This window comes from Pempheris klunzingeri, chromosome 13, assembly GCF_042242105.1.
Source record: "Pempheris klunzingeri isolate RE-2024b chromosome 13, fPemKlu1.hap1, whole genome shotgun sequence".
Classification (NCBI taxonomy): Eukaryota; Metazoa; Chordata; class Actinopteri; order Acropomatiformes; family Pempheridae; genus Pempheris; species Pempheris klunzingeri.
In genome coordinates this window covers 13,559,867-13,585,754 of record NC_092024.1, presented here as the reverse complement: position 1 = coordinate 13,585,754, position 25,888 = coordinate 13,559,867, and the positions used below count along the sequence as shown (strand labels likewise).

General features: G+C 39.8%; 1 protein-coding gene across 2 annotated transcripts in view; it reads right to left on the bottom strand.

The window, feature by feature from the left end:
• Positions 1 to 25,888, bottom strand: part of myo6b (myosin VIb) — a 34,280-nt gene continuing 8,392 nt past the window's right edge. Inside the window, exons 11-32 of one of the 2 annotated variants that reach the window (XM_070842018.1) lie at positions 24,895 to 25,039; positions 23,186 to 23,343; positions 22,692 to 22,783; positions 22,188 to 22,260; positions 20,741 to 20,868; positions 19,696 to 19,791; positions 19,075 to 19,245; positions 16,440 to 16,478; positions 16,144 to 16,237; positions 15,259 to 15,389; positions 15,056 to 15,133; positions 14,822 to 14,951; positions 13,632 to 13,722; positions 12,662 to 12,812; positions 10,710 to 10,918; positions 10,468 to 10,546; positions 7,319 to 7,479; positions 7,119 to 7,169; positions 4,272 to 4,375; positions 2,319 to 2,453; positions 1,097 to 1,315; positions 1 to 793 (exon numbers count right to left, since the gene is read on the bottom strand). In XM_070842018.1, the coding sequence (XP_070698119.1) occupies positions 594 to 793; positions 1,097 to 1,315; positions 2,319 to 2,453; positions 4,272 to 4,375; positions 7,119 to 7,169; positions 7,319 to 7,479; positions 10,468 to 10,546; positions 10,710 to 10,918; positions 12,662 to 12,812; positions 13,632 to 13,722; positions 14,822 to 14,951; positions 15,056 to 15,133; positions 15,259 to 15,389; positions 16,144 to 16,237; positions 16,440 to 16,478; positions 19,075 to 19,245; positions 19,696 to 19,791; positions 20,741 to 20,868; positions 22,188 to 22,260; positions 22,692 to 22,783; positions 23,186 to 23,343; positions 24,895 to 25,039 (2,735 nt within the window). In that variant the 3' untranslated portion in view covers positions 1 to 593. The remainder of the gene's footprint in view (positions 794 to 1,096; positions 1,316 to 2,318; positions 2,454 to 4,271; positions 4,376 to 7,118; positions 7,170 to 7,318; positions 7,480 to 10,467; positions 10,547 to 10,709; positions 10,919 to 12,661; positions 12,813 to 13,631; positions 13,723 to 14,821; positions 14,952 to 15,055; positions 15,134 to 15,258; positions 15,390 to 16,143; positions 16,238 to 16,439; positions 16,479 to 19,074; positions 19,246 to 19,695; positions 19,792 to 20,740; positions 20,869 to 22,187; positions 22,261 to 22,691; positions 22,784 to 23,185; positions 23,344 to 24,894; positions 25,040 to 25,888) is intronic. The other variant, XM_070842019.1, reaches the window with a different exon arrangement.

Genomic DNA, 25,888 nt, shown 5'->3' with positions numbered 1-25,888 from the left:
AGTACTTTATGCAAAACCAAGGAAGAAAAGCTTTTTCTTATCATCCCTTTTAAGATGAATATGGATGAAAAATTTAATTCTTACTCATCAAATTAGAAGCAGATGTCGAACAGTAATTAGAGACTTAATATGCGTCTTGAAAGAAAAGATTGTTCCACGCTATTAAAAGCATCTCTACGTATTTTCTCCTAAAGTCTAATTTGTTGTCTCGACTGCAGACCATAAAGGTTAATAGCCACGGAGGCTACGCACCAATTAAGACTTCCCTGGTGTAGTGCAGTGATTTAAGGCCTCGCGTTCCATTCAAGCACAAATTGAGAAGACCACAAATGCTAAAGCTACACCAATTAGGTGTTACACTGCAAAATAAAGATATAAAAAGTGAAAATAAACAACATACAGTACAGGCATTTAAAAAGACTGCCTACAGTGAGATTGTATAGGGAGCATCTTTCTCTGTGGTTACTTCTTTTCATCCCACAAGCCGCAGGTACAACTGTGCTGCCCTCGAAGTGCATGTTTGTGGGTCTGTGTGTCAGTGTCATGTTTCAGGACCGAACTTGAGGGTGTTGCTCTTATCTCGCCGCTCTGGTTCACTTGAGGAGACTCTGGAGCATGGCGGTAGCGTGCGTGGGGCGGGCCTGCTTGTTCTCAATGGCTGTCTTGAGGTACTGAATTCCGTCGCAGCGTTCCCAGATTTCTTCAAACTGCCTGGGCAGGATCTCGGCCCCCCTCTTCCTGGTCAGACCCGTCTCCTCCAGACTCAGCTCACACATCTCCATGTCGTCTTTCCCTGAGTGGTGGACCAATAAAGACAGGGGTTAAGTGAAAGGACATGTACTTGTGCATCTTGATCACAAGTCAAGCATTTACTCACCAAGCATCTGAGTATGCAGCACATACAGTGGTGCTGAAACAATTATTTGATTGACATCATCTTAAATATAAGGATGTAGCTGCTTTCCTTTGATTTAGGGTAAATTAACTGATATCTTTGGGTTTTGGACATACTCTGTCTTCAAAAAAAGAGTTGTGAGTGGTTGAACCACATATTCTTTGTTATAATATGACAAAAAGCAAAAAGCTGCTGACTCACCTGCCACCAACACAATAGGTCGCTTGTCTGGGTGAAGCTCCATCTGTCTGGCTATCCACGGTCCGTCGAAGTGGGCGTACCACCAGCCCTTCTTTTTATTCTGGGGGTCTTTGTACTGGTCGGCGGGTCGGATGAAAGGGATGCGGAAGTATCGCTGCTGGCGGTTCATGGCCACCTCCTGATGCTGGGCTGTCATCTGAGGAGCTGGGTTTTGCTCAGCTGAAGTGGGACATCATCATAAGAGAGCATCATTAAGAAATCTGATTTGTACCAAACGTGGAAATTATCAGAATTTGTTAGATCTGTTAGAAGCATTCACAACAAAGCATCTGTCATTTGGTCTTAAATAAATGTCTTATGTGTTTTTGCATGTTTTGCTCACAGCGGAGAACACTGAGTGGCACAGAAAAGAGAGTATAAAGCTTTCAAAATATGCAAGATCAAAGAGGACCCAGGAAATGCCCAAGTAAATATCACATGGAAAAGCCAGGTAAAGCAGCTTTTAGCCTCTTATGAGTTGGCCTTGATAAGACCCCTGCTGCATCAGCAGAGGCCAAGAACAGGATCCAAATATGAGGCAAACAAAGCACAGCCTGTACGGCTTTCAGGAGCTATCATATCAAAAGAGAAAGGCGAGTAAATATAGTGAAAGTAGAAGTAACAGTGAATCTAATGTTCCCATTTCCCATCAAATTTAATATTTGTTTTTAAGATGAAAAGGAACGGAAATGAAGGAAAATGCAGAGCACTGGTAAGCTTTCATGCAGCTAAATAAAATTTGTGCGTGCACGCTTGGTTGAGTTGAGAATGAAATGAGCAAAGCAGCGAGCTGTCATACAAGCAGCTACTGAACCTGACAAGGCATGGCTGGCAGTTATTTGCTAATTAGAACAAATATGGTATTTCTGACAGAGCCAGACAGAAAGCGGCTGCATTTTTAGGCCCCGCCGTTTCTAATTGAATGTTAGGAAACACAGACAGGTTATTTGTGTGCAGGTCGTTAATTCATGCCCATGACAGCGAAGAGCGAACGTGGAGAAACTAAACACTTGTCACCTGTAACCTAATGTGCATGGGTTGAGGTGTGCATGTGTGAAATGTATAGTATGTTTATGTGATGTGTTTGAGAATGTACAGATTCGTGCACATCCACAGGTGAAGCATTAAATGACAGTAGTTTAGAGAAAAAGGAAAAAGTACAGGAATCAATGTGTCTACTAACCATAATCGGTGACACACTTAGGAGCCCTCTGATCACTTCCGTCATCGATACGCTTCTTGTTCTTGGACTTCCATGCGTGATAGACCTTCAGACGACGGTGGAACTCCTCTCTGCAGGCTGCCAGCAGCTCGATGTCTGTCCACATAACATGACAACACTGAGCACTCAAATAAATGATTTAAAAAAAAAAACCCTGCCTATTTCATCAATGTGTTTTGAAAACATTCCTGTGAACCACATCTGTTCTCTGCACTTACTGTATGTCCTACATATGACGTCCATACGTTGTATTACAATTTTGGACAAGTAAAATGTGATATTATGAGCTTGAAGTGAATAATTCCATATGTATCAAAAGAAATGTTTTGTCTCTTAAAAATAAAATAAGATAAACTTTCATTGATCCCCGGAGGGAAAACAAGAAAGTAATAGAACAAGTAAATAAAGTAAAAGTAATAAATAATAAGCACTATATATATATATATACTAAAATAAGAATGGAATACAAAACAAAATAGAAACTTTAAACTAAACAAAACTTCAAGGTCAAGTGGATGCAGTGCCATTAAAGTGACAATGGCACTTATCACATGTGCGGCAAACATTAGTGCCAACATGACGGCACTGTCTGGGCTAAAGGACTGCATGCTTTCCAAGTTTGGATTCTATTACTAGACTGAAAATGTTTTATATTCTTTTATGAGGTTTCAGTAAACAAGCAGACTGTAGCCTCAAGTACACAATTTCTAACTTGTTAACACCTTCTACTAGTTTTTGTAAGCTAGCTGTATCCATGTGGGATGTAGCTTGATTAAGTATGTTAACTGAAGAGTTTATCTATTTCTATTGACTCTTTACTGTAAAACATTTCTTTTAGAAATTAGTTTTTTTTTAAACGTCGGTTTACACACAGCCCATATTATTGGCTCAAATTTTCAAAGTACCTTTCTGATTAGATATTTTGCTACTAGCAAACACATGTATTTGACAAATTCATGATTTTTTGTCTTCAAAGAACGTTCTGTTCATGAACAAAGGGCTTGGCATTGCATTAGTGCTTTTTATTAGCTTTTTATTTATGGAGGTGGGGGCATAGAAAAAGTTTCTTTGTTATTGTTCAATAAAGGTTCAATATAATGTTAAATGAGTCGGTGCAGAGATGTTGACATTGTAGATACAGCAGCCAATATCCCTTATATTTCCATTTTATTTCTGTTTTATTTTTTATTTATTTCCTGTAAATTCCCCTAATTCCACCTTGAATGTTCCCAGAATTTTGCAAACCTAAACACCACCAGTACCACCAAAGCAAATGGGTTCCACGAATTAGCCAGATGTCCTTGGAATCCCACAGGGGATATCAGAGTCCCTAACACTGATCTCAGTACTGTATACAGTGGCAATTACAGAAGCATCGACAAGTGTGCCAGTAGAAATGCATCTGCTTTTCATGCTGACTGAGGAGAGGGTTGGCTGGGAATGACTAGGAAGGGCAGAAGTCTGCCATCCTCCATAATGGTGATAATTTCCTCTCTGTGCCACTAAAACGCATGATGATGAGCCATAGCAGCTGTGGGAACATCCTCAGATCGTTCTTTTGACTTTTCAGGCAAGATATCTTGTGTCCACACTCTTAAAAAGCTGAGACTGCAGCTGTACAGTCACGTTGCTACTCAAAAAAATCACGGAGAGGAAAATGACCCGGAGTGCAGATGAAAAATTTGGGTGTACGGATATGGTGCCACATGTTTTAGGATAGCAGACGTGCTAAAACATGAGCTGCTGCTGAATCATCTAATGTGAGAGCTGAAAACTGTATATAAATCTGGAGTGAAGGAGGGAAAACAGTTGTATCATGCGTTTCAAGACGAGCTCGACCGCCTGATCTGTTTGCAAAGGTTGGTTTAGTTGATGATCATCATGCTGAAGTTGGGTGTGTTTGGGATTTCTCACCACAGGAAGTGTTGATGACATCTCGCAGCTCAGCATACTTCCACTTGCTGAGGTCATACTTTTTCACACCGGCAGCAGCTTTGGTCGCCTGCACCTGAGGTCCCCTGGAGGAAGGAACAGATGAATGTGGGCATATGTGTGAGAGAGAAAAAAGGAAATGAAGGTGACTGTGCAGGCAGGTGACAAGGTGGGAGTAGCATACACAAAGGGCTAGAGATTTCTCATTCTTCAACACATCATATGATTCAAGTTTCACAATCAGCAACGTGTCAATTTCCAAAAGAGCAGGAGAATGAAAGAATTTCATTGGCTGACAAAATGCATGAATGTCAAAAGGAAAAAATAGGATTTATTAAGTAATCCGCCCTTAGCGAGAAATGAAAACAGATGCCTCACTTCTTTCAAGCCCTCCTCATTGTCTCAGCCGATTAAATTCACATTAGAGGCCGGTCAGCAGGGGAGCTGAAGAGCAGCGCTTGTCCACTCCCTTGCAGCCTACTGTTTCAACTCCACTTAAAATGATGCAAAGCTCCTCTAATGTTACAGCGTGCCAGATGCCAGCTTACCTCTCCTGGCATTTTGAGTGTTATTTTCCCAGGCCCCTTTTGACAGGAATGAGAAATTACTGAAAAATAAAGGTGAAATGACACTGCAACATATTAATCACATGGGTGGTGCAGTTTCAGCTACTTAAATGACTGCTGCAGGAAGTCTGAGCTCATGTCAGCCTCGTCTCCAGCTTCCCTGCTGAGCTGAGGCTGCTAATTCAATAATACGAAGGATTTAACTCCTCTATTTACAGTTGGCGTGGCTGCTAATGTCTCAGAGTAGAGGATTACTGATCTACGAATCATTAGCCAGCTTAACATTACCATTTATAATTCATACTGACTGGAAAGATGAAACTGATTCAGGATCATCATCATTCCAGCTGAAACATGTGCCAGTGAGTGACAGTGATGAACCACAGGCTTTACTTTTGCTGTGGAAGTGGAAGTGAAGCAATGGCCAGGGCCTTGCTTTTGGCAGTAGGTGAACAGGAAATGAGTGGCTGTAGAAAGAAGGAGGTGGTCCTCTAGCTGCTATGCCAGCAATGCCAGCCAGTGTATATACTTGTGCTGCATGCATGCTCTTAGCTCAGTGATGTGCACATGTAACACATGCGACCTTGGAGCTTCTCTCTTGCAACAGATCTGCTTTTGGTTTCCAGGGGCCAGCTGACTCAAAGGGTGCGCAGCAGACATGCAACGTGACCCCTGGATGCCTGAGCCAACACTGACAAGATTACGGACTATAGGATCAAATGAAATTCTTATACCTCTCAGTCTTCCAAATGAGGCCCACACAGGCTTTAAGAGAATTTCTCCTGACTTTACAAAGTGGAGTGAATTTCCATAACCCCACTCTGTGTTTAGAGTTCAAATTCAGACAAGGGAGAATGAAGTGGGTAGCTTTGTTATACTGTGTTTATGAGACCTGTCAGGCATGTTCCAGTCTGTGTTCAAAATCACTCCCCATTCACTACATTATGTTTGCGTCTCAATTTACTGCTCTCTATAGAGCAGACTGCTTAGAGTCTAAAGCGAACAGTGAGTGAGTGAACAAGTGGGCGATTTCAAACACACACAAAGTACCTTAAACTGTAGGCAACCATGATAACAGTACTACGCATTGTGTTCCTGTATGTGACTTTTTAACTCTCCTGAAGCAATGGCTTCACCCGAATCACAAGTTAAACAGGTGTATTCTAACCTCGGGGTCAAAAACTCAACAAATGATTGTTAACAGATGATGGATAAATTATAATTGTGTTTTTTTTCTGTGTGCTAATTTTTGCTTCACTCTTGTGAAATGCTTTAAAAGTCATTTAAATAAAACAATTTGGGAAGGAAAAATCACTTTTTGGTTGAAGAGCTCACAGTTGTCCACATGAAGGTCCTAAGGCTATGTAAAATGCGACGATTGGTCACAAGTGAGCAAGCCAAAATGGTTGGGAAACCTCTGGGTTTAACTGACTCCCAATGTTTAAAAATGTTAAAAGTTTTGAACACAGCAAACACGATAATGAGGCATTCTTTTGGTCCTCCTTGTCAGATTTCTTTGTCTATTTATGTCTCAATCAGGACACCTTGTCTTACACACAGTACAGCATGTAAACATTTGTCAATAAATATAATGCAATTTTGTACCATTATAAATACTGTACATTACATATTCTATCACAGTGTTAAGACAAATTTGAATATTTTTTGAGTTCAGGGAAGAAATATTTTGCTACAACTCTAAACAGCTAGTGATTAAGAACCACTGATGTCATTAATGAGATTTAAGCTAGAGGTACAGTAGAGTGAGAGAGTTAAGTGTTATAACAAATGTAATTGTCAGACAGTTATAAACTACACATTAATCTGGAGTACATGAGCACCTAACATTAAATCTCAAAGTATGACTAAGGGGATGCAGACAGACAGTCAAACTCATGAGCTTGTGCTACAGACAGGCTTTAACCACTGCAGACTGATGCAGAGCCAATTAAGATCACATACTGATCCCCCTCTCATATATGATTTGGCGTGCCATCTTCATTTCTGAGTAACCAATGACCACATATAATTATCCTCTATTATGATTCATGCCACATAAAATAAATTTGACTGGTGATTTCTTACATTAAACAGTTTTCGATGTAGGCTTTGCATTGCTGCTATAATACTGCATCTATTTTAAAGGCATTTAGAACTACGACAGATATTAAGACAGACAGCGAAGGTAGTGAGTGAGTGATTATTGTTGGTGTAAGGTACACTTGGACATGGGCGGTAATAGAAACCTGTGCCGATATCTTACATGGCTCTGGCTGAGGATGAAGAGATAGGAAGATCTGAAAAAGACTCATCACTAGGAGAACACAGAGCAACAGAAAAAATGCAGTTACGCACACATACTGAGGCCAGAATGACATTTTCTTTATACTGTTTATTGTGCGCTGTGTACTGCACATATGTAGTATACATAAAGGGTGTGTGTTGCGTTCACATATACGCTACCTGCGCAGGCCTGCCTCCGTCTGCCCCTCCTCCGTGATGAGCTCAGCCTCACTCTGAGCGATTCTCATGGCTAACTCCCTGTCTCTTCTCTCCTGCTCCAGTATGGTGGCGTGCTGTGCCTGCTCCTCACGCTCCAGAGCCAGCTGAATCTCCAACTCGGCCTGTAAACATACACACCACACACACACAGAGGGCATCCACTTTTGATGTGACTTTATACAATTTACATAAACCTAGATCCTGTCTAAAAACTAATCTTGACCAATTAGTGCTCTACTGTGTAGCCAAGCCTGATCAGACCTTTTCATCCAGGTTATAGAGCTGCTAATAAAGATTTACTGGTCATTTGTCTAGACACAACATTTTACAAAGGTTTGACCCAAATTCAAACAAGAAACGGACGTGTTAATAGCTTCACTATAACTGGCAGTCAATAGGCACCTAGGGCAAATATATGAATTAAATAAATCTATCCACATATCCATCCACTGTATATTCATCTCCTATCTCCTTACAGAAAGTCGCTAATGATGTCCACAATGGACACTTTTCTCTGAGGAGCTTTAAATATGAATGCCTCTGCAGTTAAGAATATATTATTCATAATGTGGGTTGGTTCAATCAGCAGCTGTGATACATGGCCAGGGTGAAGCATGAGAACCAAAGCTCAAAACTGTGATGGCTTTGGTATGAGTGCTGAGCTGCTTTATAGCTAGTGCAATCAGGCTTTTGAGACATCCATGTATTATGCTCAAAACAGCTTTGTTACACAGATTTGCTACTTCTGAAACAGGTATTTTGTGCTAAACTCCCAAATCTCCCCTTGGCACTCTCCCAGAGAATCTGACTAACTTTTCTAAAAAACTGAATTTACTCATATTTCACACAAGGATCCTAGAATAAAAAAAACATAAAAACAGGTCTAGAAGCTGCAGAAGTTATTAATATTGACATTACACAACAGTGAATGATGGGGATAACACATTGGAAGTCTTCAATTGAGTGGTGTTCCCCTTTAAAAAAATAAATACTGCAGAGTTGGAGACCGAATGGTGTGCAATAAATAGGTTGAAAGACACCATGGTACATTGTTTGAAGGGACAAGATTCAGTGCTAGTCTGACCTTTGACACAGCAGGAAATAGCAAAGAAAACAGTAAAGTGCACTCCAAGTCACAGCAGACACCCTTTCAAAGTTTACTGCTACAGCTTTCTGCTTTAGAGCTGCGGATAAACAAACTTTTAAGAGTCTCCTGAGATATGTGGCTTATGACAGCCTGGTGTCAACTGTCTTGCTACTAGAAAGAAAAAAAAATGACAGCATGCAAATGTCCAACTGGCCTTTGGTGAATTAAAAAAGGGCTTTAGATGTACAGAAGGTGCGAAATACATGTAACAGATGGATGAGTGGATGGTTAGGAAAGGTGAGGATGGACGAATATGAGGACAGAAAAAGCAATGAAACAGAGTGACAAATTAAATGTGGCTGAGTGAGGCAGAGATGGATGAAGGTGACAAAGTGTAGATGAGAGTAAAAGGCATAATAATAAAACACAGCAGAGCACATAGAGGGATAAAGTAGTGTAGTTAGGAGAAACTCGGCAGGAAGTTGAATCATCAATCACGACCCTGTGGGCAGCCCTCTGGGAATCTGACCAATGTCATGACCCAGCTGTTGCCATGGGAAACCAAGGAGCTACCAAATGTTTCACTCAGAGCGGAGAGCAGACAGAGTCTGGCAATGAGAGAAAATGTTATATTGTATGAAAATCACCCTGAAATGATATGAAGTTTACTTTAGGTAAGTTAATGGTATGCTGTTGGAAGTAGGGACTGTTTTCAAAATGTTCTTGGTGTGTTTAAATGCTTATTTTATATTCATTCATTTATTTTGTTTGTACAATATTAAACAGAAATGTTACCTTTAGATTTGAATTGTACCAGAGCTAGCCTGAGGCTTATTTTCATCTGCAGTCTATTGGCAGGTCACAAGTGCAACATCCACACAGTAACAGAACAGCACTAAACACACTAAACACATAATATAAATTACACACAATACTACGTCTCTCTCACACACACACACACACACATACACACACACTGTCCACATCATGAGTATGTTAGACAAATTTAAAGCAAGGATTATTAGGACATTAGTTTTAGGAGATTTTTCTATTTGACACTAAAGCTACTGATAGAACTACAACTCTTTATGTTGTCTGGTGGCTTTCACAGAGCACGCTGACTGCTCAAAGGCAGTGCAACAAAAGGGTACGCTACAATCTCTTTACTTTTATGGGGGATTTTACAGAATACTCAAAAAAAAAAAAACGATAAGCGCTGGAGGAGCCAAACCATTTAAAATATTATACACAAGACACAAATTTGAGACAAGTCTAAAATTCTCAAAGCACAGACAGTGTTGATATTGAATTGACCTTTGGCTTCAGGGAAAACATTCAGTCCGTGTTTGCTCATTGTTTGACTTCTGAGATTGATTTTCCAACAACGCACTGTATTGTATTGTAGCTCCAAAATGCAATGCTTTTTGACAAATTATTCTGAAGTCTCAGATGTTTAATGCTCCACTCTCCCCACTTGCTGTGTTTGTTCTCTTTTGTTGCAGATTCATTTTCTGTTGATTTACATGCTGGAAGGGTGGTATGTCTACTCAATAGACAGGTGCAAATATTTCTGAACTTGGTGCTACATGACCAGAGAAAACAGAAAATAGTGGCTGTGGTATTCCCTTTCGCTAAAAACACACACACTACAAAACACTTTTTGGAACTGATTTGGAACTTTTCTGGTGAAATGCTTTTGAAACCCAATCTCTATCACTCAGCTTGTTTTATGTTTAACCTGGAAATAGGGGGGAGAAACGGTAATAACTCAGTGGCAGGGTTCAGGTTTTCCAAAAACAATATTGAAGATTAGACTGAAGAAACTGAAGGTCCAGGTCAATCTAAGTTTAGGACTAAATCTAGGAAACCGCTGAAATGTGATTGTAATGACAGGGTATGAACACTGCAGGGGTGTATTGTAGGGGTCATTCACCTCATTAAGGGTGAATCTGAAGCTTTGACGAGACTGAACAACAGTACAACAGTAGACTATGGAAAGATTTAAAAGTGGTCCAAACCAAACCTGCATTATTTTCTCTTCCTCCTCTCTCTTTTTTCTGTCCTCCTCGTCCTGCTTCCTCTTCAGCTCCATCTCAGCTTTTCTAAAATGGTTGAAAAAAGAAATCTTTATTAAGACTGACAATTATACTGGCAGTTTATACTTACTAGATACTAGATACTAGATATAGATATATAAGTATGTATCATTGCATTTACTAACAATTCTGCTCATAATATTCCCTTACAGTCTTACAGTCCACTTACAATCTTCTGTCATCTTCCTCCTGTTTACGTCGTTGCTCTTCCTTCTCCCTCCTCTTCCTCTCTTTCTCCATCTCCTCCTCGATGTGTTTCAGCCTCTCAAACTCTTCCTCCTCCTGTTTCTTCTTTTGCATTGAGGAGAGCAGCTGCTCTGAGCGTTTCACCAGCCCCTGGTACTCTGTGTCGATCTCTTTCCAGGTCATCACTGTGGCCTGGGAGTCAAGAGAAAGACCAGAGTGGCAGGTCATGGTCACAAAATCACAAGCAAAATGCACTGCATCACAATCCTCACTGGCAAGTGGTGCTTGACTCTTGGCCTCTTCCTCATCCATACGCTGCAATTCCTACATACTGTACTCTGGCTCTTTTAAGCAGCCCTGGATTCTTCTATTCTCCTCTCATTCCAGCTTTAGGATATTAAAATTGTTTTCTTATGATGGGCATACAAAAAGTACAATCACAAGTGACGCGGTGGACTTGAGTGGTTAGGTCTGGGTGCAGGAAACATGGAGGTAAGTTAAACATTGGTCATTTGCATTTTGTAATGGTACAAAGCTGGTTGAAGATCAACAAAGTTTCCACTTTAATTAGCCTTAGTGGAGTTCAAAGCCATGTGTTGCTTTGAATGCTATTACTACAAGGTGTTAATTAATAATAAAAGCTAATGACATTCCCTCAGGATGGTTAACATGCGATTCTGTATCTGTTTGAATAAAATTTTGTCCTGTGCCAACTTTCTATCAGGTAAGTGACACAGAGTGTTATACCTTAATTCAACACACACCCCACTGTTATGACACAACCCTCCCATGTGGAAGACACTGACTGACACTGTGCCTGTCACTTGCACACCACAGCCACAATGCTCAAATCCCCACTATACTTGTCAGACAATCAGCGGGCGGAGAAGAGGTCACCGTATTGTGAGATTCATTAAAGGGGAGTCTCTAACAGTGGCACAGGGAGGGGAGATGACAAGGTCTTGTCCCCAACGTATGGAGGTCTGAATGACAGCCATTGGCATGTCATGCATTATTCACTCAGAGATGCCATGCCAGGAGCAATTTCTAAGCACTCAGAACGGCATGAGTGTCAACAGTGGGGCTGCTAATAGGCTAACAGAGGAACACAGGGGAGGTAGAAGAGGCACATTCAGATAGAGGGGGTAGAAAGGGTCAGGTGTCACAGGTGCATCAACGTCAATCAGGATACCTCAAGGAGCCTATGAGCACTCTAATCATACCGGTTGACTGCATACAGGTAACTACACAATTTGAACAAAATCGACACAATCGTGTTATTCAGTGCTGAGATGTTTGGATAGCGTGTGGATGTGCTTTTGATGATTTGTTGTAACTACAGGGTCCAATAACACGGATGCTTATTGCACAGGGAGAGCTGGGATTTCACTAATCAAGTTTGATAAGTAACAGCCTCACTAAATTATATTATTGGAAAGGACAGGATTTCTTCTTCACCTAGCTCTTCTTTTTATCCTGAAGTGATTGAAACTATTGATTCTGACAGAAAGAATGAGAAAAGGGCACAGCACACTTAGGAAAGGGCATAGAGAAGACTGCTTGTGCAGGGGAACGACAGGTGTAGAACCATACAAATCTGAGGCAGTCATGCTTAAAGCATGGTTATGTGCTCTGAAAAACCTTCCCTTGACAAACGCATAAAGGAAAACAGAAAAATGTTTCATGTACACCCTATTGCTCCCACTATATCACACTCAAAGCACCTGAAAAAAATCATGAGCAGCTTTAAATTCACCAGAGCAATAATCCTTGGGTTATATAAGAGAGATGAACGCAGTCAGGGCTACTAAAAGACCCGTTGAAGGAATAATTCCACGTAGATCATATAAGCTATCAATAAACAGCATCGGTGATGGAAGTGGTAACACCTTCACACTTGCTCCACGCCACAAAAAAGACCTACCATAGACTCACCTTTATCTTTGTAAACAGAGCGTCAATGGAGGCGGCCAGTTCCTGAACCTGTCTGGCCATCTCCTGCTTGCCCTCCTTCAGGCCGTTCACCACCTCGTTGAATCGTTCCATGTGTTTCTTCAAGTTTCGAACTTTCACCATGCCGTCGATGCTATCAGAGAAGTGAAAAATGCAAACATACACATGAATAGGTCATAAACAAACTATAGCATATGTAGTGCTTAATATAAATGGCCACTACTTAAAAGAGGTATGTATGTATAAAAGAAGTGATTAACTACAATTGAGCCAATGGTTTAAGACACAAGGAAATAAAAGGGTGGAGGCCAACAGTCCCTAACAGTTCTGTATCACAACGATTTAACTCTGTTTAACTCTGAAATACATCACATTACACTCATGTTTCACTATGACCTTTGCAGAAATTTCATACATTTCAAACCCACCATGGGTAACGTTTTCCATTTTTATTTTCCACTAAAACAGATAAACAGATTAACAGATTACTGTTACATGTGAGCAACATGTGTGCATGCTGGTATAAAACATTTCCTGATGCATTCACACACACACACACACACTGCTGGTCACAGTCAAAATCTGATTTTAAAACACTATCTGAAAACCCATCATCTGGATGGCTGCTTTCACCAGAGCAATTTTTCAAAATGCAATCCAGTACAGCGAGACTTGCTGTATTTCCCAAAGCAGTACATTGAGACATCATTTCTCCACAGATGACTTTCTAGATTGATTTGAACTCCTAAATGCACAACGTGGGAAAGCCATCAAAACCCACCAAGCGTGAATCCGGTTAAATAGATAACACACAGAGAGTATGGGCAGAAAGAGAAAGAAAAAGAAATAGTGTAAAGAAGAAAAAGGCACAGACGAATAGAAAGATAGTAAAAATTATACATGTGTGTGAGTCAATGTGTGTGTTGGATACAAGAACCAGGAGGAGACTCACCGTGGCTTATGCTTCCTCTTACACAACCACATGCGGACAGTCTTCTGAATCTTAATGCAGGCCAAAGCTCTGTAGCTCATCTTGTTCCGCACTGTTGAAGATGGTGTGAGAAAACAAACACGTATAAAAGACCTATAAAAATACTTATAGTGATGGCCCAGGGATTATGGTGTTGACCATTGTCGTTCCCCTTCACTTCCTCTCCTCGTTTCCTGTCATCTCTCTACCAAAGTTCATCTCTCTGATGAAGGCATAAAAATGCCTAAAAAAGGAGACACACATATGCATCTTCACAATTTCCTGATATGGAATAATTGAAGGTCACACAAGGTTACATACTTCTTTTTTCTTTTTTCTTTCTTTGGTGTTTTGCTTACCTGCAAAACACCAAGAGTATTCCATAGAAATAGTTCAGGAATTCCCTCTTTAGATTAAATAAAATAATATAGAACTATAAAACTTTTATTTTCAAATTAAAGTAAATAAATATCAGAGAAAATGTACCTGAAAAGTTAAAACTGAAATTGTGATACAGTTAATAATACAACACCCATAGCACCAATTATAAACTGCTGTAATGGGTGCTATTGATCCGGAAAGCACAAAAACAGCTCTTGCTCTCATTCTCACACACAAATGCAAATTGCGATAATAGTGAAGGAAACAAATGACCAGGACAAGGGACATAAGCTTCTCTGGTCACTCATGCAAGAAGTGCTTGGTCATTCTGAGTCAGTGTTCTGTTACAGCTCTAAAGCAATTTCATTTGATGCTTTTACACAAATAAGCAGAAGTCAGTCTGCACTTTGTTATGTACTGGAAATCAATAAATTGCCACACAGTGTAATGGCTGAAGGAACTGCTTTTAGAGTACTACTCCATATTGCTAGAGGCTGCTGCTTTCAATATTCAGAATGAATGGAAAAGTGTGAAATATGATTAAGGAAACGGCAAAGCATTTTATAGTCATCCACTGGAAAGTGAAAAAGCTTAAGTAACAAAAATAAGCTGTACTGTTGGCCTTTCTTCAGCTATCTAATTTATGATTCATTTGCAGTTTTTTTATGTAGTAGTCTAATGTGATGAGACTTTTTTCAGAAATGGTGTTATCACTAACATCACCTCTCCATACGAAAGGACTGAATCTGAATCATGCCTATCAGCTCTGCTGATCAGTGGATTCAACTTACGTTTGATGACTGACAGGGTACACCACTGGACCTTCTTCCAGCGGCTGCAAAGCAACCATGCGTTGACTTTCTTCAGTAGCTCTGCCAGGTGATCTGGATCAGACTTCATGATCTGGTCAAACTCAGCAAACTGATGCACACGCAGACAAAAACACAAATTAAGCTAGGATCACTGCAGTTCCACATTATCACCTGCAACACTCATAAGTAATCAAGTCTGTGACCTCTACTTACCTTCCCAGGCCGGAAGAAGACTCTGGTCAATCCAAACTTGAAGTCATTGTCATTCAGTCCCAGAGCTTTGAACAAAGCCTACAGAGGAACAAATTCACATTCAGTGGCACAGCAACACTACAAATGTGATAAGAACGGAAACCAAACAGTACACTTTGTGTGCCACCAGGGAAGGATAAACTGTTCAAGCTATGTAGTCTCACCTTGCAGAAGAGACGTGGATTCAGGCGTGTGAGTTTTGCCGGCATAAACTCTTTATACATGTTGTAGAGCTCATGGAAGGGGGCTCTGGAGGGGAAGCCCCCCTGCATCAGGTCCAACACAGAGACCATTCCTAATCAAGAGAAAAGGACAAACAAAAGGCATTGACAAACTGTATAAGGGGCTATTAATAAGAAACAGATTTGCCTCAGGAATATGTGCACTACTGACAGCCTATCAAAGGGTTATTAAGTCTGTTCAGTATACACTTCAGCATACACTATTCTGTTTCATCCCAAATAAGAACCTCTATGGATGCCTAATGTTTGTGTTTGTGTGTGCATGCAAGTTAGAAAATAGTTCCATATCTACTGGAGAAGGGCAAAATAACACCAACAGTACACCGTGTAAAAGAACATTGTTAATGTAATCACAAAGACTGTTGCAGGATCATATTACCTTCTGCATCAATTAGCAGTGAGCATCAGCGTAAAAATACACATTTCTATGCTTTTTAAACAAACATGGTGCAAATAACAGACTTCCATTTCCATCATAACCCGTGCTGCAAGTGCAGGTGCAACATTAACGAAAACATCAAAGTTATTTTATGTGTAGAGGAAAGTCATAGCAGTGTACAGGACAGTATGCCAAACAAGGACAAGCTTACACTATAAATACAAAAGATGTTTCAGCATCGTCGACCATCACTTGCATTCAGTGAAAACAGTGTGTGAGACCACTGGTCGGTTCAACCTGCTTAAAGTGCACCACTAACAGTGGAGCTACATTGGGTGAAGGTATTCTTAGTATATTTGCTCATTCTAAAAATGATAAATTGTGACAGTAGCAACAAAACATCTTGTGCATACTGTCTTTGGTCCTACCTGAGCACTGTAGCTGTGAGAGAATCAGAGCTCCTTCAAACTGATGGCTGACCATCTTCAGGTTGGGTTTTACACAGCGGATGAAACTTGAGCCCTACGCACACAAACATTTATCAGGCCATCTTTATAATTGGCATCTAAATGACAACATGAAGTAGTGATGTAACATGTTAGCTAATTCCAGTACATCCTGTATATTGTAAAGAGTGATTTAATGATATTGATTCTGAACAGGCAAGCAAAAAAGATGCAAAAAATTTAAATAGATAATGACATATAAATGACATATTACTCACAGTACTGCGAAGCTTTTCCAGCAGCAGGTTCAGCTGGGTCTGTGTGTTCAAGCAGACAGAAGGAAACGTTGAATGATTTGTTTTTGATGCAGGTATCCCAGGCAGACATTTCAAATGAGGCAGTTGTGACACACATTCTCGTCACAGGTGAGGAAAGAGAGGAACCAAAGTTAACAGTCATGCAAGGACAAAGGCAAGGAAAATTTATTGGTTTGGCACCTTTCAAAGTTTCAATTCAATTCAAAGTTCATCACACAAGACATAAAGACATTAACGCAAGGTATAAAAGAAAAGGCAATACAAAAACACCTACATGATATGATTTAAAAGGCCTAAAACCAAGGAAAATACGAAATTAAAATACAATAAAATAGAACAGGACAGATTAAATGGTAGAATAAAATTATGGTGCAGCTACAGTGAAGTGTAGATATCAAAAGTTCCAAATTTAGCTTTGAAGTGGCTAGCAGAAAAGTCTTGAGCCTGGATTTAAAAGAACTGAGAGCAGATGAAAACCTAAACTTTTCTGGGAGTTTACTCCAGATATGTGGTGCATACAAAGTGAATGCTGTTTAGCCTTTGTTTAGTTTTGACTTCTGACTTTTCATAACAGAGCAGCAGATCAGAAATATATTTTGGCCCTATACCATTGATATGTTTGATGCACTTACTCAGCACCTCTACTGGACCATAGTCACCTGGTGACATTGTAAATTAGTGTTTCTTCTGCATAATCATGTCATAATCAATGACAATTCATGATAATTCATGATCTGGGCTCAGGCGAGCATGTAGATTTTGAACTGAAGAGGTCTGAGAATGCAGCCTTGGAGAACGCCATGTAATTTGTAATACTTGTTGGTGTGTAATTAAAGATCAACACAAAATAGTCCCTATGATGGATAACAATTGTCTGTCAGGCTGCTGAAAAAAACGTTTCACTTTTCAACTTTTCAATAATCTTACTTAGAAGATGGTTAATTTGTTCAGCAGTCAGTGGGATTCACTTCTTTAAGAGCCGCTCAATAACTGCAGTTTTCAGGGCCTGTGTTGACTTTTTGAAGGTCTGATGCAATGCAGTTAAAAACACTTGAAGAACCCTATCAGTGAATATCAAGGCAGCATGTTACGCAATTTCCTCCAAGGTTATATGGTTGATAGGATTAAACTGTGTCATGATTCTATACCTGATATGGAGGAACTGACATCTTTTCTAATTTTCTGAATTTTGTATGGCAGATTCATTGCATGATTTAGTGGATAAAGGTTCAGGGCCACTGACACAGGAGGGTTTGCCAGCCTGTCAACAGTAGCAAGTAACTGCATTATTACTGTCTTTGCCAATTATGTCAGCCAAGAAGGACTGTTTCACATTTCTCAATATTAAATTATATCAGTTTATATTAATCATTTTAGAACTGAAATTATCGACAAAATCATTAACTGACATTCAAGCAGAGGTTGGTGTCACAGCCTGAAAAAATAATTCACTGGTGTTTTCAATTATATTCTAAATTTGATAGAACATTTTGTGGACAGAGTTAATGATCTCAAAGAAAAAATAGGACTGATTGGAGAGAGTCAGTTTGCACAATATTTAGGTGGCCTGTAGATGTTTAACAATACAGCTCGACATGATAGAAAACAAATGAGGGGAAACATATTCAAAAGAAACAAATTTTCCATAAGACATCTGCTTGCAGTGACAAACACAAGCTTACAATCAAACAAAAGCAACAATGCATTTAGGACATACCAAAAAAAAATGGCAGACTTAATAAATGATTAAACAATGTTGCTTTACAAATACCTAAAGCATCTTCATGCTGCTAAAGAAAAGATTCATACATCACATCCAGGTGATGATTTTATCATAACATGTATCAAACTGTGGAAACTAAGACTAATAGTCCCAAATTCCCTCTTCATATAACACATTCTGGCTATCACTATTAAACCAACATCCACATCTTCTTGGTGTTTGAGTGCATGTTGATGCATTGGTGATGAAAGCAAATAAGCTACATCAGTGATTAAGAAACCTCAAGACAAAAAAAACAGTTTGAGTTGGATTTTTGGTTGCTGTTACTGGCAGGGTTGTGGTTGAAAGTTGTGCATTCTGTACTTCTCAACACACTTTTGTGAGAAAGCCTGAGTGTTTCATTCTTCCCTTCTCTTTATTTTTTTTCCACTTCGCCTGTTTTCTAACTCCTCTCTATTATACCTCAAGCTGACTTTATCCAGCCTTATCCACCAAGGAAGGTTTTCTCAGAGTAAAGAAGTGGGAGACCGGAGGAAATCTAAGAGGGAGGAACCCTGAATGAGGAGGAGAAAGAGGGAGTGAAAGAAGAGTGGAAAGGTGAAAAGTTACAGAACAGGTCTGGAGACTAGAGTTAGAAAAGTCTGAAAAGAAGGTAAAAAGACAATGGAGTATGAACTATTTAACAACATTTCATACTTTTAAATAGGTAAAAAGTACATTTAGATTTAAACACATTTTATCTGCTTACTGTTATTTGCAATACATAATAGAAATAATATAAGAATTAAATTATTATATTAAGCATTATATCATAAAATAAAATAGACCAGCTTGCATTTAGGTTCAGGGACAAATTTTAACTGTCATTCTGACCTTGAACTTATTGCCAACGCTGATAAAGCTGAGTTTGCCCGCCTTCTGTTTGGAGTCCTTGGCGGTGTTGGAGTTCTCAAACAGCTCTCGAATAAATTTGTCTTTGGATTCACACACTAAGCTCTCCAAGGACATGTGGAGGGCATCATTATTCTTCTCAACAAAACGAGTCTGTGGACACACAGACACACACACACACAGACACAAAAGCTTACATTTATGTAAAGGCAGACTTTTATACAGATGAACTAAATGCAAAAACAAATTAAGAATGCCTCAGTCCCTGCAGAATAAAACACACATCAACAGTTTTAACTATGATTGAAATGTATTAGCGATGGAATGATTAGTCAATTGATCTATTAGTTGACTGACAGAGGATCAATCTGCAAATATTTTTATAATCGATTGATCATTTAAGACATTTTGGACTGTTTGCAAACCAAGGCGAACAATTTAACTTCTTATGGCATTTTGTAGATCAAACAAACAATAGATTAATCTGAAAACACTCACAAGATCAATTAACAATGAAAATTGTTGAAGTTTTATTTAGCTTTAAATGCTAGTAAATTCACTGTCCAATCAGCCCTATATAATAAGATCTTTGTTAAAAATGACCGTTTCATAGCAGACTGCTCCGGCAAAGTGCCTGATGATGAAGCCCTCGTCATCCCGGAGATTCCTGTGAATGGTCAACTTTGACTTCCTGGGAACCTAAGTGGGAGAGGAAGAAAGAAATCAAAGTTAATGACATGACATGCTAAAACACACATATTGATCTCACTCTAGTCCTATCCATCACCATCACTACAGCAGATTCTTGTTTATCCACACCACTATTGAATGAGGAAGGCTGGTTGGGAAGAGTGAAACATTTAGATCAATTAAATGTCGTGAGATCCAGCGATAAAGCCAGAAAGTGTACAACAGATACAGGCATATTCTCACTGTACGGTAATTTGTGGTTATTTAACATGTGTACTTCTATGGATTTACAAGTTGTGATATTTTCCAAATGCCACATTTGCCTTATCTGGCTCAAGTATTATAAAGGACCTGACAAATCCATAACCAACATTATTCTTCAGGAAAAAAAAAAGTAACAACCACCATTTTAAAGCTACATTAGCTTCATTAGTGCAGTGAAGTACTGTAAATGATCCTTATAACTGTAAAGCAGAAATCTCACACCAGATTCAAGGACTGTAAATTAAGATGAATGTATTTCAGTCTATTAAATGTACAGAATAATCTTTATTTGAGTAATAACTCTCCCTGCAAGAGAGTGTGGCTGCAGCTAGCCATCTCTAATCTTAAGCTTGAATTGGTGTCAAGGCTACAGTTATAAAAGGATTTCATGCTTGCAGAGATAGAGGCAGAGTGACAAACAATAGTGACAATGACAGAGGCATAGGGAGGGACTGGGACTGTGCGTCATCCACAATATTGCTGTTGAAAACAGGCAGTTTTAGTAAAGATGATAACAATGACAAAACCAATGTGCAGCAACATCGCTGCCCTGTCTAACAAAAGAACTCAGTACACAATGAAAGAGAATAATAGCAGAATACTGGAGAGAGAGCAAAGACAGAGGGAAAGAGAGAATAAGAGTGACAGGGAGCGAGCGAGAGGGAGAGGAAGGGTGACAGCTAAGAGGTCTGACCGTCAGCCTGAAGTGGTCTTTATGCTTGTTGTGAACAGCCAGTGCAAAGTGTTGGTCACTGGGCTGAGGAAGGCGGTTCTCTTCATCCAAAATGTCAAGGACTCCCACCAACCTTGCTTCCACTAGGTCTGGAAACAACAATTATATGCGCATCAGTAACATTATTATGCTGTATGTTTAAGTCCAGCTCTACAATGCACAGTAAAGCACCAATATGAAAAGTAATATCCTAATGCCCAAGAGGCCACATTAGTCAACAAAACCCCAATATGCAAGTTCCATTAAATGCTTCTATTTCTAACAGCAAAACATATGAATCCCTACTAAGGTATTTAGGAGGATGTTAGATGAGTATTTCAGTGGCCATTATGATACAGAAGTTACAAAATCACTAAACATTCAGTTTAATTTATTGGAAATTTCCACTGTTTACCGTTTCCTTGATGTGAATATTCAAAGCACAAAACATGTTCATCAGGATGCTCATTTAGCCATATATCTGAATTATTCATACAGCATGTTGTGTTTGGAGTATAATCTAATAGCCAAGGACCTCAGAAAAAATTTGCATGAACAAGCACCTGTGCATAAATCCTGAAGATTGATGAGTGAATTAATGGCCAACCCAAACGGTCATTTGCAAGTCATAAATGGTATTCACGGCTGTCAGTTAACCTCGCACCTGAATAATCACAGCCTTTGAAATACAAATCAAACTGCTTCACCTTGATACGCTGACTACTTCATCCCATTAATTCGTGGATTCATTCGAAGACAGGGACAACAAAAACATGGGGGCATTATTTCACCAGGTTCTTCCGACACAAAAGGGAATATAAAACCCACAAATACTCATTAGGCTTGCTCCCGTCAGACACATGGATATGCTAGCTTCTTAGATAATGACAAGTTTGGTATTTTTGTCCCCCTGACAGGTGTATTTTCGCTGCTCTGACGTGTAGCCCAGAGCACAAGGGAAGGCCCAAATGAATGCCATGTGGGTGAGCTGATGTTACACTTGAACCACCCTCAGTACATTTGTGGTGTGTGGGCTCAACAGAAGGCCACATCTCTGTCAGTCATTTTGTGTTTGGCACGACAGACCCTCAGAAGCAATACTTCATCTTAATGATGTCCCAGAGTGTCACTTGATGGTCCTGTTTTCACTTCTGAAAATTACCCAAGGTACAGATATCAACACACATACTCCTACACACATACATCAGCTGAAGTCAAACATCTTATCAGCTTTAAATGGGGATATGATCAAAGTCCAGCACTAATTTTGTAGTATGCATTGTAATTTTTTACATAATTCTGACCTTTTTAGGAAAATGTTTTGAATTTTTGACAAGTGACCATGCAGACAGAGAAGCAGTGAAATTTTTAAAAGCAGCATAGTTTGAGGATCAACAAGGTGTTAGGAGGGAAGCTGGCAGAGACTTACCTATGCAGTCCTGGTTGTCAACATAATGCACCTCATTCACTCCCAGCCCTTCTCTTTGATATAGCTCTTGCTCCTGCACACACATTACCCAACGTCAAAAATCAAAACTAAAAACAGCATTCTGGAAATTAATTTACATTTTCTGCTTCTTCAAATCATAATCCACCTCAAAAAAAAACCAAACCAAAATCAAACCGACAACACATGATTCAGATAATGAGAAAGAGGCTTAAACTAGAATGGTGGCACATTAATTGGAGACCTTGGAAGAGAATAACGCTAAGAGATCACTGGAGAGAAACAAGCCTCATCATGTCCCTTGAGAAATTAGCATTCTAATGAGAGAGCGCAGGAGAGACGGAGAAAATAAACCTAAGTGAGACAACAGAGAGGAGACACAGAGAAGCTTGGTGTGCCAACCACTTCCCCCTGGCTTGTGAGTGACATGACATGTTTCCCAAGATAAAGAAGTAAATCACCTAAATCCACAAGCTGCTCACCCACCTCTTTCAGAATACGCTCGTTGAAGAACTGCTGCAGCTTCTCATTGCAATAATTGATACAGAACTGCTCAAAGCTGTTATGTTCAAAATACTCTAAGAGGAGGAAAAAAAAGAGAAGAAGCATGAAAAAAAACACCCATTTTAATTAATTTTCCAAAATGAAATATTTTGCAAAGCCTGTGTTAATTATGACAGTTGGGGGAAATTAATTCTCAAGCAAGAGCCCCTGTAATTAAGTGTGTGGATGCATTAAGGTACTTATATTAAGAAACAAGCTGCACAAACAAGTGTCTCTTTAGTAGATTGAATTCTAAACGATCCAATGAAAAACACAGATTGTTACACAGCAGCAAATTCCGTCAATCTGGGAAGCTGCAGAAACCCATATTTGTGGTTTGTCTGTTATGTATCAGTTATGTGAGGCTAAATACACACATTACATTACGTTTAAATGAAACTTTCACATTTTATTGAACACTAACTGCATTTTATTACCAAACCCGGCGATGTCCAACACTCCGATGAAGTTGGAAGATGTCTCGAAGGGGAAACACTGGTTTACTCGGTTGACCACATGATCGAAGAGGCGGCTGTACACTGCCTTGGCCAGGGCATCACGGGCATTGTTCGCTTGTTCCACCTTAAGAGGCACCCTGGAGGGAAACACAAAGTGGGGCAGTGAGAGACAGTCCGAAAGTGGGACAAGCTAGTCTCTTATTAAACTACTCCCTTTTATTATTTTTTTTCTAATCAACCCAATTTTCACGTGGCAGCAGAAGTTTATCTGCGTTGATGTGACATTTCTTGCTGCATATAGTTCCCCCTCTGATCTCTACTGTCAAGCTAGGCAATCGTTTTAATGTTATAGTTTTAGAGCCAAAGATGAGATATTAAAACTAGAATAAGAACCTTGAACTCTTCTAGAATCCCTAATGATGCTTTAACACAACTTATTTTTTAATTATTTAGGGCGGTTGAGTGTAGGGACAAAGCGCAGTTCCACCGTGACCCAGAGTTCAACTCAGCTGTCCCAGCTGGGAAGCAGGTGAATTTAAAATTAGAAAGGTCTGTGTTTTGCTACAATAGGTCGTTAACCACTTTTTTGTTTTCATATTCCACTCACCCAGCCCTCATAAGAAAAAAAGAAAAATCCCTCATCCTCCAGGAATATTCAAAGGCTAAGGTAGTCCACTCATCTAGAGCACGTTTTCTCTATTTCACTGAGACATGAGTTAAATGCAGTGAGTCTTAAAAAACACAACATCCTTAGAGTCATCTCAGCGACAGGGATTTTTATCCCATGCAATGTTTGATATCAGACTACTTAGACACTCAGTCATCCCCGGAACTATCATGTCCACCCCCCCCCCACCCCCCACCCGCACCCCCACATCCACCCCCTTAGCCCTCAAACTCCCAGGGGTATTGTGGATCTGTCTCGGGCTTAATGACAAAGCCCAGCCCCCTTCACCCCACCTGCTCCTCAGACACCAGGCCTTTACTGTACTGCAGCCATGCTTGCCTGCCTCTTCAGATACAGGCTGCATTATTTATGTGGAGAAAACACTTCCAGGCCAGGCCAGCATCTGGGCCTCCTGAAATATTTATCTATCAAACCTGGCCCCATCACTCAAGCACCACATCACCACCAAAGTACACAGGAGCAGTGCCAATACTGCACCACATGCAATCATGTACAAGTACAGTTTACCTGAGCAAAATATTTAAGAAAAAAAAAGAAAAATCAGTCTAGACTTGTGCTACTGTGTCCGTTTTCCATAAGCTGTGAGTGATTTAGCAATGTTTGAGAGTCACAAAACACCCGCAAGGAAGAAGTAGAATAATACTCTTTACTATAGGACCATAAAATAAAAGGTTTCATCTAGTGTCAAGATTTAATCCCACCTCTTCATGTACAGTTAGGACATATTAATACTTTGCAGGATAATACTGCACAGCAACAACTGCCTAATCACTGCCCATGTCACTTCCATTCTAGTTGGTCTATCTAGGATTATTAGCTATTTTCATACCGGTCATGAGTATGACGAACTTACTGCCTTCACGCAAAGAGTCTGATTGTAAGAAAACAATTCTTCTTCTTCTTCTTCTGAATGAACTAACGGGATTATTCAGACAAAAACATTTTCAAAAGAAGTTGGAAAGAGTCACAGATCTTTGAGGCCGAGTGCTGTTGTTCTCACTTGATAACTGTTCCTTTGGCGCCCCCTGCTGTAGTGAGCATCACCCTGGTTGTGAGACTGACACGTAAATCCTCCTGGTCCAGACCCAGTAGATCAGCACAGTACTCTAGCGTCTGGCCTGATTGATTCTTCAGGACACAACCACCTGCAACAAACGGTGAGACATACATGCCTTAAGAAATCGTCCAGAGAGAGGCGGATCTTGGCTACCAGGGTTATCATCTTTTGAGACTAACTGGTGGTGATATCCAAGAAGAGTAGATCTATTCAACGGTATTTTTATCACGGATCTAACACTTTAACACACATCTGTGGAATTCTAAAATGTGCTCACATTAATTGAAAAAAAAGATTTTATAATTAGTGTTCATGCTCCCTGCTGTTGAGTGAGTCTTTCAGGGAAAATCCTTGGCATAGAGGAAATAAAGTGTTTCTTATTCTTGACAGCAGAAAAATTAGAAGGCCTTGGGGACTGTTCTTTAATTACTGGGGTAGTCTGCAAAATAGGGAAGACACATCAAAGAATTATTTTCAGCAAAGGAGACTTATGTTATGTATTTTGGCTTGGACGGGGCCATGCATCTTGTATTTGGCATGTATTCTAAACAGATTTTTTACATTTTTTCTACTGTATGGTGAAGTGACTCACTAAACTTGTTGTGCCCCACCTGTACCTTAACCTCACTGGACCCAGGAGTAACACCAGGGCTAGTGAGGATTATCCATGCCGTTCTCAAGAATAACGTTTCATGAAAAGTTAAGTTAATCGGCAAGGTCGATCTACGCCACAGCTAATTTGGTGCACAAAACCAAGGCTTTTTCCAAATCCAGGATTTCGTTTTCAAGTAACTTTCCTTAATGCGATCACCAAAGGGTTTTTAAAGTCTAATAACAGCCTCTGTGCCAACTGATTTTATTCTGCCTGCTTCTGCCACTAATGTGTATGTTACGGTTTAGTAATGCTGGCTGTGCGTGCGCTGCAATGGGCTTAGGC